Source organism: Eublepharis macularius, chromosome 2 (assembly GCF_028583425.1).
Source record: "Eublepharis macularius isolate TG4126 chromosome 2, MPM_Emac_v1.0, whole genome shotgun sequence".
In the NCBI taxonomy this organism is placed as follows: Eukaryota; Metazoa; Chordata; class Lepidosauria; order Squamata; family Eublepharidae; genus Eublepharis; species Eublepharis macularius.
The window spans coordinates 147,255,716-147,269,912 of NC_072791.1; the positions used below are offsets into that span (position 1 = coordinate 147,255,716).

At 47.2% G+C, this 14,197-nt stretch overlaps 1 protein-coding gene across 2 annotated transcripts in view; it reads right to left on the bottom strand.

Annotated features, from left to right (window-relative positions):
• LOC129325016 (membrane-spanning 4-domains subfamily A member 12-like) overlaps positions 1 to 5,765 on the bottom strand; it is a 34,894-nt gene extending 29,129 nt beyond the window's left edge. Inside the window, exons 1-2 of one of the 2 annotated variants that reach the window (XM_054972508.1) lie at positions 5,648 to 5,765; positions 2,229 to 2,473 (exon numbers count right to left, since the gene is read on the bottom strand). In XM_054972508.1, the coding sequence (XP_054828483.1) occupies positions 2,229 to 2,462 (234 nt within the window). In that variant the 5' untranslated portion in view covers positions 2,463 to 2,473; positions 5,648 to 5,765. Of the gene's footprint in view, positions 1 to 2,228; positions 2,474 to 5,647 lie in introns of those variants that run through there. The other variant, XM_054972509.1, reaches the window with a different exon arrangement.
• Between the last annotated feature and the right edge of the window lie 8,432 nt (positions 5,766 to 14,197).

The following is a 14,197-nucleotide window of genomic DNA, read 5'->3' on the forward strand; positions in this document are numbered from 1 at the left end:
GCCTTTAGTCATGCAGCTGTGACTTGAAGGTTTTCTGCTAGAAGCTTGCCCTTCCATGTTTGGGGGAGGGGGGCAGAGACTTGGAGGACTAAAATGCCAGAAAAGTTTTTTTCCTGGAATTTCCAGGAAAAGCCTCTCAGAATTGCACCTTTGACCTGCCTAAGGGGTGGGGTAAGGGAGAGAATAAAACTCGCTGGCACAGGGAGGAGAGTCTGTGGCTGATTTGAGCTGGAAGCTGAAGGAGGTGAGAGCTGGCCCCTTGCAGGTGGTGGCCATTGACCAAGTGGAGGCTGGAGGCCTGAAGCAGGAGAGGTATGAGGACTTCTCAGAGTACACAAGACATCTTATACAGGGATGCTCAAGTGACTTACTTTCTGTGTGGTCTTACACTCAAGTGTACTCTGCTGCCCTAGCAATGCATGTGTATCCCCAAGAGCAGAACAAGTGTAAGATCTTTCACTTGAGTATTCCTGTCTTGTGTACAGAGACTCTCAGGAAGCTGGAACTTTCTAAGGGCCAAGCTACACATGACGAATGACACGTGAACGTCATGTGTAGCTTGGCCCTAAGACAGAGATAGAGAGATAAGATAGAGAGCTTGCCTAAACAGAAGATCTAAGTTAGGCATGTACAAAGGAAAGGATAACTGCATTGCGTTTTTACTTATTTCTTTTTGAATTCCCTTGCTTGCTTTGGTGGTACACTTAAAGTGGGAGTGTGAACATTTTCTCTCTCTCTCTCTCTTTTAAAAAACTTAAATGCTGGTAGCTGTTCTCTGTACCACATTGACTCCCACTGCTCAACAAAATTACCTAAAATGAGCGCCACAGGAAGGGGGTACATTTGTTGGCAATTGGCTGATTCCCCCAATGGTGCAGAAGTACAATAAACTGACCCTGAAGTAACCAGGTGCTGGGTAGTAGGAGACCTGATACAAGGCAGGGCTCAGAGTGGCAAGCCTGCCCAGGAGACAGAGGAATCTCTTTGCCCTCCACACAGGCAATTCTCACAAAGGCCAAGTGGTGGCAGCAGGTGCAAGAGAGAAAGAGCAAATGCCCCTCTAAGGGTTGCAGGGGGCACCATGTGAGTGGCACATACCAGGCAGAGACTTGGACTGTCACTGGTGATCCCTGGACACCCCAGAGAGCAAGAAGAGTTAGTGCTCACAGGTCAGTGGGGCTATTCTGCCACATCTGCAAATGGTCCTGTGCAGCTGTGATTACACAAAAGAGTCACAAAACTCTCATAGTGTGATGCAAAGCCCTGTTGTTCTCCAGTAAGCACAAGGACTTTGTAATGTGAAGAATCACTACTGATCCCCCCAAAAAACCTTCAATGGGGATCAGTTGTGAACTGAACTAGCCAGGGAAAAATGGTTGTTTCCTGCGCTTTTGACAGAGCTTTGATACCCAGAAATCAGTATGTAAAGGTTTTTCATGGCATAGGACAAAACATTTTCACCTACTGATACCCACAGGTATGAAACTCAGCCCCTCTAGCTTCACCCCAAGGAATGGGCTCCAGCCTTCAAAATATCCCTTCTGTCTACTACAGCAATGCATACATTTTATCTGTAGATAATGAATGGGAGAGGTTCTTTCCCTTATTCTCTTGTGTCCTTGAAAGGGAGGCACCATCAATAGGTAGAAAAAGATGGAGCAGATTGGACACATACAAACACACAGACTTGCTTCTACAATAGCCATTTTCTTCAGAATTAATTCCCTTCATTGTCATAGGAGAATGTAGATGATGGCCATTTCCCCATGTCTTAAAAATAGCACCCCACTCCCTGAACGCCAGCAGCTTTTCTGTGCAATTTCTGACATCACCGTTTCCAAAATGCCATGAAAATGGAATCATAACTGCCTGCATCCATTTTGGAAACAGTGACGTCAGAAATCACGCAGAAAAGCTGCCAGAGTTCAGAGTGGGGTGCTATTTTTAAGACGTGGGGAAACGGCCGATGTTGCAACCAAACCATTGCAACATCGAGAACAACATTTGTATGTTGTTCTCGAATTTCTTTTGTTTACAGAGCTGATTTTTGATTAATAGAATGGAATAGCAGTGCTGGCCCTTGCAGTGCTGGCTGGTAAAGCACTGTTGATGAGCATGGGGGAGGAGTGATCTGTGGGGTGGTTGGAACAGTGGGTGAACCCCTTTTGCGAGGAAACCATTCAGTTTTCTATGGACTAGAATATGAGGAGAAATCAACACATACTTACCCCCAAAGTCTTGGTCTCCATTTTGAGAAATTTCTCCAATACCCCCACCTGAGAGTTTTGCTGAGTTTGATTGTTCTGGCTTCTAAATTCCTGTGTTACAGACTGTGTTGCCATTCCTGGTTGGATCACAAACCCAGGAATCACCTGGCCTGCATGGATTATGTTGGGCATGACACCATTTGGGGGAACAAACCACCTTGTCTCATTAGCCATTCTCAGTGGATCCACTGCCATTGCAGAAGTGTCTACACAAGAGAAGGATGGGATGAGAATGAACAATGCTTCAAATGTTGACCACCAGTACCCCCCCCAATATATTTACTGAAACAAAGGGGGTGCTGCCTGACATTCATGTGACTTATTTATTTTTATTTAACAAAATTTATATCCTGCCCTCATGAGTAAGCACTCTACTCATTTATGAGTAATCCCTATATTTTTCTTTGTACACAGGAATCATGTACTTCCAAGGAAGCACAGGAACTTATCTGGACATGGGAAGATTAAAGAGAAAGAAGTAAATTGATGTGAATAAAGTCTAATCTTTAGGGTGCTGTTTTAAAATGTTCAGACTTCAGAAGGAAGAGGAGAGCAGCAAAGACGTTTATGAATGGAGAAGCAAGATTCACAGCATGAGTCAAAGCTTGCTATTCGGTATATTCAAGATACATTCGCAAGAAAGTGTATTTTAACATGTGAATGAACCATACAGCTCTGTAATAATCCATGTGTGCTCTCCCTAAGGTGCCTGATCTTTAGAGTAGGGTTAATGACTTTTTAAAAAATCTGTATTTTCATAGCAGCATGATGATCTATGGCCATTAGTAGGCAATAATAGTTTTCTGCTGGTTTGTGCAAGTCAAGGTTTTATTTAAGACACAAAAGCAAATCAGGGCAACCCCATGTGAGGCCAAAGAGAAGTCACAACATTTGATCACTACTGATTTTCACCCCCCCCCCCCAAAACACCCTTCAATGGAGATCAGTTGTGAACTGAACTAGCCAGGAAAAAAAATGGTTGTTTCCTGCACTTTTAACAGAGCTTTGATACCCAGAAATCAGTATGTAAAGGTTTTTCATGGCATAGGATAAAATGTTTTCACCTGCTGCTACCCGCAGGCCAAACTGCTGGGAGTCAGTTCAAATGCTACCCATATAGACCTCTAGGCCTAGGCAAGAAGAGGAATTATTATGTACTGGAATAACATACAGCTAGATGGAGTTTGACCTTATGTGTATTTAACAGCTTGATAATAAAAAAGAAGTAATGTCTTTGTGTATTTTCTGAGTGAACATTTCTTCCAGCAACGTATAAGGGAAGAACATCTACATGACCCACTCAATTACACTGCAATTTAGGTACCCTGGTGTAATTTATTCTTATCAGAGTTTCTGTTTATGAGTTATATTGGAATTTTGTCTTAGGAAGGTGGCAGAATTTCTCTGTTCACATCCCTACTTATTTGAGGCAGAACTAAATGGTTCTCTTTTAATTAGGGATCCCATTCTCCCAGTGGAGATGGAGGATCCTCAGATTTCACTCTCTGCCCCCGCCACCACTAACCTCGCTGGCAGGGGGGGAGGTGCAAGAACAGGCCTCCCGGGCATACTCCTAGGGTGGTGTGACATCACTCCTGGGAGTGATATCATCGTGCTGCCCCGAAAGCACACGCATACTTCACAGCGGGCCAATTTTTGCTCCAAATGGACCCATTTTGACCTGTTTGAGGCCAGAATTGGCCCACTGTGAAGTGCATGTGTGCCCTCACATCTGTTTGATGATGTCACTTCCGGGAAGTGACATCATAGTGTAGGGGCGTGGGTGCTTGTGCTTGCGTGAGAAGCATGGGACTGCCAAGAAGGTAAGTACCAGATATCCCGCCTCCCACCAGGAGGGTGAGGGGACCTGGTAATCCTACTTTTAATGCTAATGCAAGTGGGGTGGGACAAGCATTTCTACAGGTGGAATCTTCTGGAAATACCTTCCCATAGTCATTTTTAAAGATTCCTTCAGCTTGGCTTCAAGACTAGAGGACATTCAGCTACTAGGAAAGGAAAAGTGACAAAGTGACAGATGCAGAGGAAAACTGGCAGGCCCAGGAAGAATTAAGCACCCACTTCCTGCTGACCAAGCTTCCCCAACAAATGCCTCTCTTGTCATTAACATTAGGCAGCTGAAACATATTGAAGATATACACATTTGATGGTATAATCTGAAGCTCCACCCTTATCAGAACATGCTCATAAAATCCCAAAGAATTTCTATCAATCTCTTTGTGGTTGGCTAAGAATATGTGGCAGAGAAACTAGAATATATAACATACCTAGGTTTTGACCTTTTATCCTACCTTGTGTACTCTCTAAACATGAGTGCTAATATTGAAAATTGGAGAACTCTGAATTAGGGCCTTAGTTGATACTGCTATTCATTTGTACTACGTATAGGGCTGCCAGCTCTGGGTTGGGTAATTCCTGGGGAATTGGCGGGATCATGAGGAGGGTGGGGTTTCAGGAGGGGAGGGACTTCAGTAGGGTATAGAATCCATGATCCAACGTAGCCATTTTCTCCAGGAGAACTGAGCTCTATCATCTGGAGATCAATTGCAATTCCAGGAGATCTCCAGGCCTCACCTTGATGTTGGCAACATTAGCTACATGAGCAGCTATATCGAATAAAGGGGCTAACATAGCCCAGCTGAGCACTTTCATGGCTGGGAGATTTAGGTTCACCGGCATGAAAAATATCCATAAACTATGGTGATAGTTCCAAATGGGTAATGTTGTTAGTTTGCAACTGCAAAGTAATACAGAGGTCCAGTAGCACTTTACAGACCACATAATTGATTTCATCATAAGCTTTTGTGAACCAGAGCTAATTTCATGCATAGATTCTATTTCCATAAGACCAATGAATTTGATCAAATGAGCTTTGATTCATAAAAACATATGCTACAATAAATTTTTAGTCTCTATAGCTCCACTGGGCTGTTTAATTTTCCATAGCCCATATTTCTGGTTCTTTCAGTTTTTGCCCTAGCAAGCACAATCGTTGTGCTTGCTTTGGCATGGGATGGTTCTTTGGATTGTTGTCAAAGGTTCCTACTGGAACAAAGCCTTTGACAAAGCTACAAGGTGTGTTGCAAAAAGATCCTCCACATACACAGATCATTTTGAATATCCCTTCTGCCCTTTTGTGCATACAGCTGCAACACATTTCTTTAAAAGAACAGCTATCCTTTGCTCCAACTACAAGGGCATTTTCTGGCAACAAGAATAATCCTCCAACTTTCTAAGGATGGGTATGTCACCTGATACAGCTCCCACTAGTTAAGGTGTCAGAGAAAGCAGCATAACTTTACCCCCATGAGAACGACCCTTCATATGCCAAGACTCTCACAGAAAGATTGTAGATAACCAACCTGAGAATTCCTGCAGTGTCACGTCTTTCTTGATCTGACAGCCCTCCAAGCTGATGTGCTTTAAAGAGAGAATCCTTACCCAGACCTTATGTTACCCTCTACGTGCATATTCACAGCCACCCAGCATATGTACGACTTCACCAGGAAGTGTAAAATGTGAAGAAAATACAGGAGGCTTTTTGTCAGCATCAGACTTTGACTCCTGCCCTGCCCAGTAGAAAAGAGTCCAGTAGCACCTTTAAGACTAACCAACTTTACTGTAGCATAAGCTTTCGAGAACCACAGTTCTCTTCATCAGATACCCTGCCCAGAGTTCTGTACCTTTCTTCACAGGCCACAGCATTCTGCTAGAAAACATGTTCTTCCACTACAGATATTCTTCTCTTCTGTAAAGCGTTCTTTCTGGATTCTACTGAAACTTCACTTCTCCTCTAAGTTGGGACTAGAGATGGGCACGAACCTGAATACGAACCAAAAAAACCCATGAACCAGCCTGCTTCGTGGTTCACAAACCAATGGCTCGTGGAAGCTCATTTCCATGAACTTCCACGAACTGGGCTACTGGTTCGTTTGGTTCATTTTAAAACAGCAATACCCCTTTCTGTGCCAATGCAAAGCAGCAGGGAAAGGGGCATTTAAACCCGCGGATCAGCCGCTTGTCAGGGAGATCCCTGACAAGCAGTGGATCATTTAAACAGCAGGGCTTGGCTGCCTGGTCAGGAGTTTCCACCCGGATATTCACAAAAATAGTCTCAACATTTATGCAAAGTTATAGCAGTGTTATATACAAATTTGTCCAATGTGCAAACAGTGCAAATATGTTAGCTTATTACATGCAAAATACATTTATCATTTCCCAATAGTCCAATTGCCGCAGGGAACTGCGTGCCCCATTCCGTTTCTTCTATGAACAAGGCAAGATCTCCATGGGTGAAGAAGAATGGTAAATATGAGTCAAAACAAAATCCATCTGCTTTTGTCTTTTTATCCTTGCAGGTGCCTCACACAAACACAATGAAGAGCATATACACACTAATTCATGCACTTGCCCATAAAGAGGCTATCCTGAAAGAATTAGAATTAGAAACAAGGTGCTGGAGGCACCTTTAACAGAACATTTTTTAGAGACACATCATACCACAGAAATTAAGGTGGCTGTATTATTTGTGGCACAGTCAATCCCTTCTCATAGTACCAACAGAGAGTTATTGAGACGTGAAACAGAATGGATTTTCATGTTAAACACCTTAAAACCTCAGGGGTTAAACAGTGATACTTCTTTCCAGTGTTTTCTGAGTTAGAAGAAGAAAACCTTTCTGATGTTACTGCACCTTTAAATCAACATGGTTTTCTTAAGTGTTAAGAGGCAGAAGCCTATATATACAGATTATTAATACCTGGAGAGACACGCGGACCTGGGATTCTGCGTCACTCTTTGGGTTTTCTGGAATGAGTCAGCTTTCAGGGTAAGCAACCCAGGGTGGGGTCATTTAGTAAATAATGAAAAACAAGATGCTTGTGGAATTAAAATCTTTATGGGCAAGTGCATGAATTAGTGTGCATATGCTCTTCATTGTGTTTGTGTAGTGATCCACCAGCCCCTGAGGAAGTCGTACTGATGAAATCTGCCACTTAGCCAGCTGCAGTTAGGGCTGCATGTGGTTGGACTCCTTGTACAATATCTTTATGAACATCGTGTGAGGCACCTGCAAGGATAAAAAGACAAAAGCAGATGGATTTTGTTTTGACTCATATTTACCATTCTTCTTCACCCATGGAGATCTTGCCTTGTTCATAGAAGAAATGGAATGGGGCACGCAGTTCCCTGCGGCAATTGGACTATTGGGAAATGATAAATGTATTTTGCATGTAATAAACTAACATATTTGCACTGTTTGCATATTGGACAAATTTGTATATAACACTGCTATAACTTTGCATAAATGTTGAGACTATTTTTGTGACTATCCGGGTGGTTTTCCACTTTGTGCTTTTCTGGTTTGAACTGGATATTGGGCTTGTTGTTTTGTATGGTCAGGAGTTTCCGGCTGGCTAGCCAAGCCACACCTGCAGTTTAAATGGCCATTTCCCTGCTGCTCGGAGCAGCGGGGAAATGGCCATTTAAACTGCGGGTGGAGCTTGGCTGGCTGGCTGGCTGGGAGTTTCCAGCTGGCCAGCCAAGCCCTGCTGTTTAAATGGCTATTTCGCCGGCACTTGGAGCAATGGGGAAATGGCCATTTAAACTGCGGGTGGAGCTTGGCTGGCTGGCTGGCTGGGAGTTTCTAGCTGGCCAGCCAAGCCCTGCTGTTTAAATGGCTATTTCGCCGGCACTTGGAGCAGTGGGGAAATGGCCATTTAAACTGTGGGGCCTGGCTGGCCGGCCTGGAACTCCCAGCCAGCCAAGCCCCACCTACAACTTAAATGGCCATTTCCCCGCTCCTGGGAGCGGTCATTTAAGCAGCCCCTGTTTAAATGATCAGCTGCTTGTCGGGGATCTCCCCAACAAGCAGCTGATCCGGGGGTTTAAATGCTCCTTTCCTTGCCACTGCTAAGCGGCCAGAAAGGGGCATTTAAACCCAATGAACCACGAATCACGAACTGGTTCATGAACTTGCCTCAGTCTGTGGGAGTTCGTGGTTCCTGGTTCGTGAAAATGCCACGAACCATGAACTGCATGGTTCATTTTTTTGAGGTTCATGCCAGAGAAGGAGGGAGGGAGACGAGCAAACAACTGCCTTGCCTGTGAGATCGAAGCCAACCTCTCAGCCCTGCCCTTCTCTGAGCCTGAGCTACCTTAACAACATTGCCTCCAGGAGCCTGTGTAGCCAGAGAGGGAGAGAGGAAGAAGAGCAAACACCTGCCTTGCCTGTGAGAGCAAAGCCAGCCTCTCAGCCCCACCCTTCTCTGAGCCTGAGGTACCTTAACAACATTGCCTCCAGGAGCCTGTGCAGCCAGAGAGGGACTGACAGAGAAGTGCAAACACCTGCCTTGCCTGTGAAAGCGAAGCCAGCCTCTCAGCCCTGCCCTTCTCTGTGCCTGAGATACTTTAAGAACATCTTGAAGTGCCTCAGTTGCTTGAATTAATGTTGTGCTCACCTGTTGTTGTTGTGGGGAATGGAGAGTAAGCTGGATGATGGTGGATATAGGGAGGAGGGCTGGCATGTGGTCATGGATCCCAGTCCTCTGGGGACATGGGAGGTATGATGGTGGGAGCTGGTCTCAGTTGAGAAGGGCACAGAGATATGGAATGGCTTGGTGACCTTCTGACCTGTGTCCCATCCTGAGAAACGCTGGTGATGGAGCTAGGAAAAAGAGCTGATGTTGTGCAATGCCAGGTCCATAAACAATAAGACCGCAATGCTGCAAGATCTTTTTGCAGTGAGTGATGTGGGCCTGGTATGTGTGGCCGAAACCTGGGTGAGGGAGGGTGAAACAGTTGCCCTGGGAGAACTGATCCCCCCAGGATGTTCAGTCCTCCACCAATAGGAGGTCGGGGGGGAGGGGTGGCAATTCTTGCCTGAGAGTCTTTCTCCTTCAGGCTGCTCCCCGCCTCTGAGTTATCTGGCATTGAATGTGTCGGCCTGGTGTGGGGTGCCGAGGAGAGTCTGTCTGGTGTACTGACCGCCTAGCGCACCAGCAGATACCCTGTCATGCCTGCTAGAGGTGGTAGCGGGGTGGGCCTTGGAGTACTCCAGACTGATGGTGCTGGGGGACTTCAACATTCATGTCAATGATGCCTCCTCTGTGCAGGCTGTGGACCTGGTGTCTTCCATGGCAGCACTGGGACTCTCCCAATTTGTATCGACCCCTACACATCAAGCAGGCCACACGCTAGATTTGATCTTTGGGATGGGATTAAATGTGAATCTGAAAGTGGTAAAACCAGTGCCATGGTCAGACCACTCAGTCCTGAAGGCTCGGCTGGGGATTCCACCCCCCCTTGCAAGGACAGTGAGCTGATTTATGCTCGCCCGTGGAGACTTACGGAACCGATTAGGTTCCAGAATGCTTTGCGGGATCCAGTGCTCCACGGTAGTTTGTTAGATGAGCTGGTGGAGGACTGGCAGTGCTGGCTCTCGAAAGCCATCGACGAAATCACCCCCCATCGCCCTCTTTGCCCCCGTGCAAGACAGGCTCCCTGGTATACAGAGAAGCTCTGACAGAAGAAGCAGGAACTAAGATGGCTTCAGTGAGGGTGGCGATGATCTCGGGATGAAGAGGCAAGATCATCTTATAGGATGTTTATGAAAGCCTATGAGGTGGCGGTGAAGGCTGTGAAGAAAGAGTTTTATGCAGCCTCCATTGTGTCAGCTAGCTCATGCCCAGCAAAATTGTTTAATGTGGTTCAGTCACTGGTCTCCTTGCTAGAGGGAGGCCATCAAATTTTGAATTCAGACATTAGCTGTGAGGTTTTTAGGAGCTTTTTTGCTGATCAAATCTTGTCTCTCCGCCGCGACTTGCCAGCCACAGTTGATTCAGTGAATGAGCTAGAGACCCCTTGGGTGTCTTCGGGGCCAATATTCGATCCTTTCAGCCCACTCTTTGGGGAGGAGATTGACAGGAACCTGCGATCAGTTACACCCACCACATGTCCCTTGGAACCCTGCCCATCGTGGCTCGTAAAGGCCAGTGCCAAGGGGCTGCGGTCCTCGCTGTAGGCCATTGTTAATGTATCCTTAGGCTCCAGGGTTTTTCCTGGGCCATTAAAGGAAGCTGTGGTGAGGCCTCTTTTAAAGAAACCATCGCTGGACCCCACCGACCTGGTCAATTACTGCCCGGTTTCAAACCTCCTGTTTCTGGGAAAGGTGATAGAGCAGGCGGTGGTGGAACAGCTGCAGAGCTTCCTGAAGGAGGTCTTGGCCCTAGACCTCTTCCAGTCTGGGTTCTGTCCGGGACATAGGACAGAGATGTTACTGGTCACCCTTACAGACGATCTTCATAGACATCTGGATCGAGGCTGCTCGGCGCTGCTGATATTAATGGATCTGTCGGCAGCATTCAATACAGTCTATTATGATCTTCTGACTCACCGCCTCGCCGATGTGGGATATGAGAGACTGCCTTACAGTGGCTTGTCTTTTTTCTCCATGGTTGGGGACAGAGGGTGGCGCTTGGGGAGAAATTGTCATCCTGCCACCCTTTGGTGTGCGGGGTCCCACAGGGAGCAATACTCTCCGCATTATTGTTTAACATCTATATGCGCCCCCTTGCCCAGTTAGTGCAAAGCTTCAGACTTGGGTGTCATCAATATGCAGATGACATCCAGTTGTATCTGATGATGGACGTCTGGCCCGACTCAGCCCCAGATGTACTAGAACATGCTTTTGCAGCCATGACTGGTTGGTTGAAGCAGAGTTGGCTGAAACTGAACCCGCTGAAGATGGAGGTCCTGTACTTGAGCCGCAGGAGATTAGGTTTGGGACTCTGGCTCCCAGCCCTCGATGGGGCAGTGTTAGTGCCAATTCCAAGGGTTAAGAGCCTGGGGGTGATCTTGGATGCCTCCCTGAAAATGGAGGCAAAGGTTACAGCGGTTGTCAGGTCCTCTTTTTTCCATCTCCGGCAGACCAGGAAACTTGTCCCTTACCTGTAAACCCATGACTAGGGGTATGCAGCCCCAAAATACTCGGGTTTCCTGCTTCAGGTTTACCGGAAGAGGGAAAAAATTTGGAAAAAGCATAAATTATGCTATTTTACTCACTTTGGTATGCTCCGTAAATATTCGGAGCATACTGAAGTGAGGGTGGCAACTCCCTCACCTGCACCTCCCACCCTCCTAGGGCAACCTCTACATGCTCCCACAACCCCTCCACCCCTAACCACTTACCTTGTTGGAGGGAGAGCGAGAGGGACATCAGCTGGGCGGCGGGGTTGCCGCGGCTGTGGTGGCAGCGGCGGGGGCAGCGGCCTGGAGTCTGGAGCCCTCTGCAGCCGCACCGCCTCCTGAGGTGCAGGATTATGCCTGAAATCCCCACCGCCTCCATTCACCTGGCGCTGTTGAGGATGAGGAGCTCCTCGTCCCCGATATCGCTGGGTGAATGGAGCTCCCAGAGACAGGGGGGGTTGCAGGCTTAAGCCTGCAGTCTCTGCTGCCTCCATTCACCGGGTGATGTTGGGGAGGAGGAGATCCTCATTGCTGGGCAATGATCCAGACATTGCTGGGCAAACGGAGTGCCCGGAGAGATGGGGGGGTTGCAGGCTTAAGCCTGCAGTCCCTGCCACCTCCGTTTGCTGGGCAATGTCAGGGAGGAGGAGATCTTTGTCCATGACATTGCTGGGTGAACAGAGTGCCCAGAGAGAGGGGGGGTTGCAGGATTAATCCTGCAGTCCCCACCACCTCCGTTAGCCGGATGATGTCGGGGAGGAGGAGAGCCTCGTCCCCAACATTGCTGGGTAAATGGAGCGCATGTGGGGGGGGGGGTTGCAGACTTAAGGCTGCAGTCGCTCCACCTTTGTTTGCCGGACAATGTCGGGGAGGAGGAGCTCTGACATCGCCGGGCGAATGGAGTGCCTTGAGAGAGTGGGGGTTGCAGGCTTAAGCCTGCAGTTCCCGCCGCCTCCGTTTGCTGTGGGATGTTGGGGAGGAGGAGATCCTCATCCCTGACATCTCTGGGCAAACGTTGTGCCCGTGGGGGGGGGGGGTTGAAGGCTTAAGCCTGCAGTCCCCGCTGCCTCCATTTGCCGGGCATTGTCGGGGAGGAGGAGCTCCTCGTTCCTGACATCACTGGGTGAAAGGAGCACCTGGAGAGAGGGGAGGGGGTTGCAGGCATATGCCTGCAGTCCCCACTGCCTCCGTTCGCCCAGTGATGTCGGGGCCGAGGAGTTTCCTGGCCCCAACAATGCTGGCACTCAGCCGCTCGTTGGGGGAAGCCCCTGACGAGCAGCTGATTCATGAGTTTAAATGCCCCTTTCCCTGCTGCTCGCAGTGGCAGGGAAACGGGCATTTAAACCCGAAGCTTCCTGAAGCATTATGAATGCTTTGGGAAGTTTTGCTTTGGGGTTTCCGAATTGGGGCCAGCATGCCCCAAGCTTTCCAGATCGGGTCCGATTTGGGTATTTTACATGAATCAGATTCCCGAAGCGCACACCCCTACCCATGACTTAAGTACAGTGATCCAAGCAATGGTCATCTCTAGGCTAGATTACTGTAACTCAATCTATGCGGAGCTGCTCTTGAGCCAGACCCAGAGATTACAGCTGGTAGAAAATGCAGCGGTGCGTATAAGGCACATATAACATCGATCTTACATCAACTGTATTGGTTGCCAGTGGAGTACTGGATCAGATTCAGGGTTCTGGTATTGACCTATAAGGTCCTGTGCGGACTGGGACCAGCGTATCTATGGGACCGTCTCTCCCCACATATTCCCCGGAGGACACTCCTATCAGGGGACTAACAGCTGTTGATGGTCCCTGGCCCCAAGGAGGCCCACCAAGCCTCAACTAGAACCAGGGCCTTTTCAGTCCTGGCTCCCACCTGGTGGAACGCTCTGTCTGCTGAGATCAGGGCCTGGCAGGACTTACTATCCTTCCGGCAGGCCTGCAAGACAGAGTTGTTCCGCTAAGCATATGGCTGAGGCTGGGCCTCCACCAGCCTGAAAAAAGGGGTGTATAAAATCTTAACCCTCCCTGTGGCTGTCCACTATCCTGTTTTAAATGTGTATTAATACACTGCTGTTTTAATGATGTTTTAATGCAGATGAATTTTTATTGTATTTTAATATGTTGTTATCTGCCCTGAGCACGCTTGCGGGGAGGGCAGAATAGAAATTTGAAATAAATATCACCCCCAAAATCTCCAAGAGTTTCTCAAAGGTGAGTTGGCAACCGTAGTTATGTTCCTTTTTAATCCCTCACCTTAGTCATCACTCAAACAAATGTTCCCTTTTCTTACTATTTCTGGTACCAGCTGAGTCTCATATCCTTGGTCTTTCAGGTTTGGTAGCACTTAGAGACAGAAAACAAGGTGGTAAACCAGCGGGTTGAATCCAGACTAAATTTCCCCTAACAGAAAGAGGAGGATCATTTCTGCCAAAGGTGAATGAGAGGCAGAATTAATTTTTCCCCAGCTTTCCCTCGACTTTTTTCCTGCACATACAACCCAATTTTTTAAAACCCGGTGTTAAAGTGTTTTATTTGCATGCAGAAATGTTTCTCTAGAAGGACTTCTCCCTCTCCTCTTTTCCTTTCTCTGGGCACTGATTGGTTGACCACTAACTGGAAACAACTCTTTCTATCCCTTCCTCTTCACACCTCCCCCTTTTTAAGAAAAAAGGGCAATAAAACTGGGACATCATCGTATTGTAAAGATGGTTGTCTTCAAATGGGAAATCAACTAACTGCCCACATTCCACTAATGCCCAACAACCACTCACTCCCCTTTTTTTAAAAAAAGGGAGAGTTACAACATTATAACTTTAGTGCATTCAACCCATTAAATAAAATGTGTGCTCGTGTTGTCATGGTGCTCCGTGTTCAGTGCTTAGACTTTATTCGTTAGGATTACATTTTTATTTTTGTTTTTTATTTTAAGGGTTCATGATGAAGTTCCAT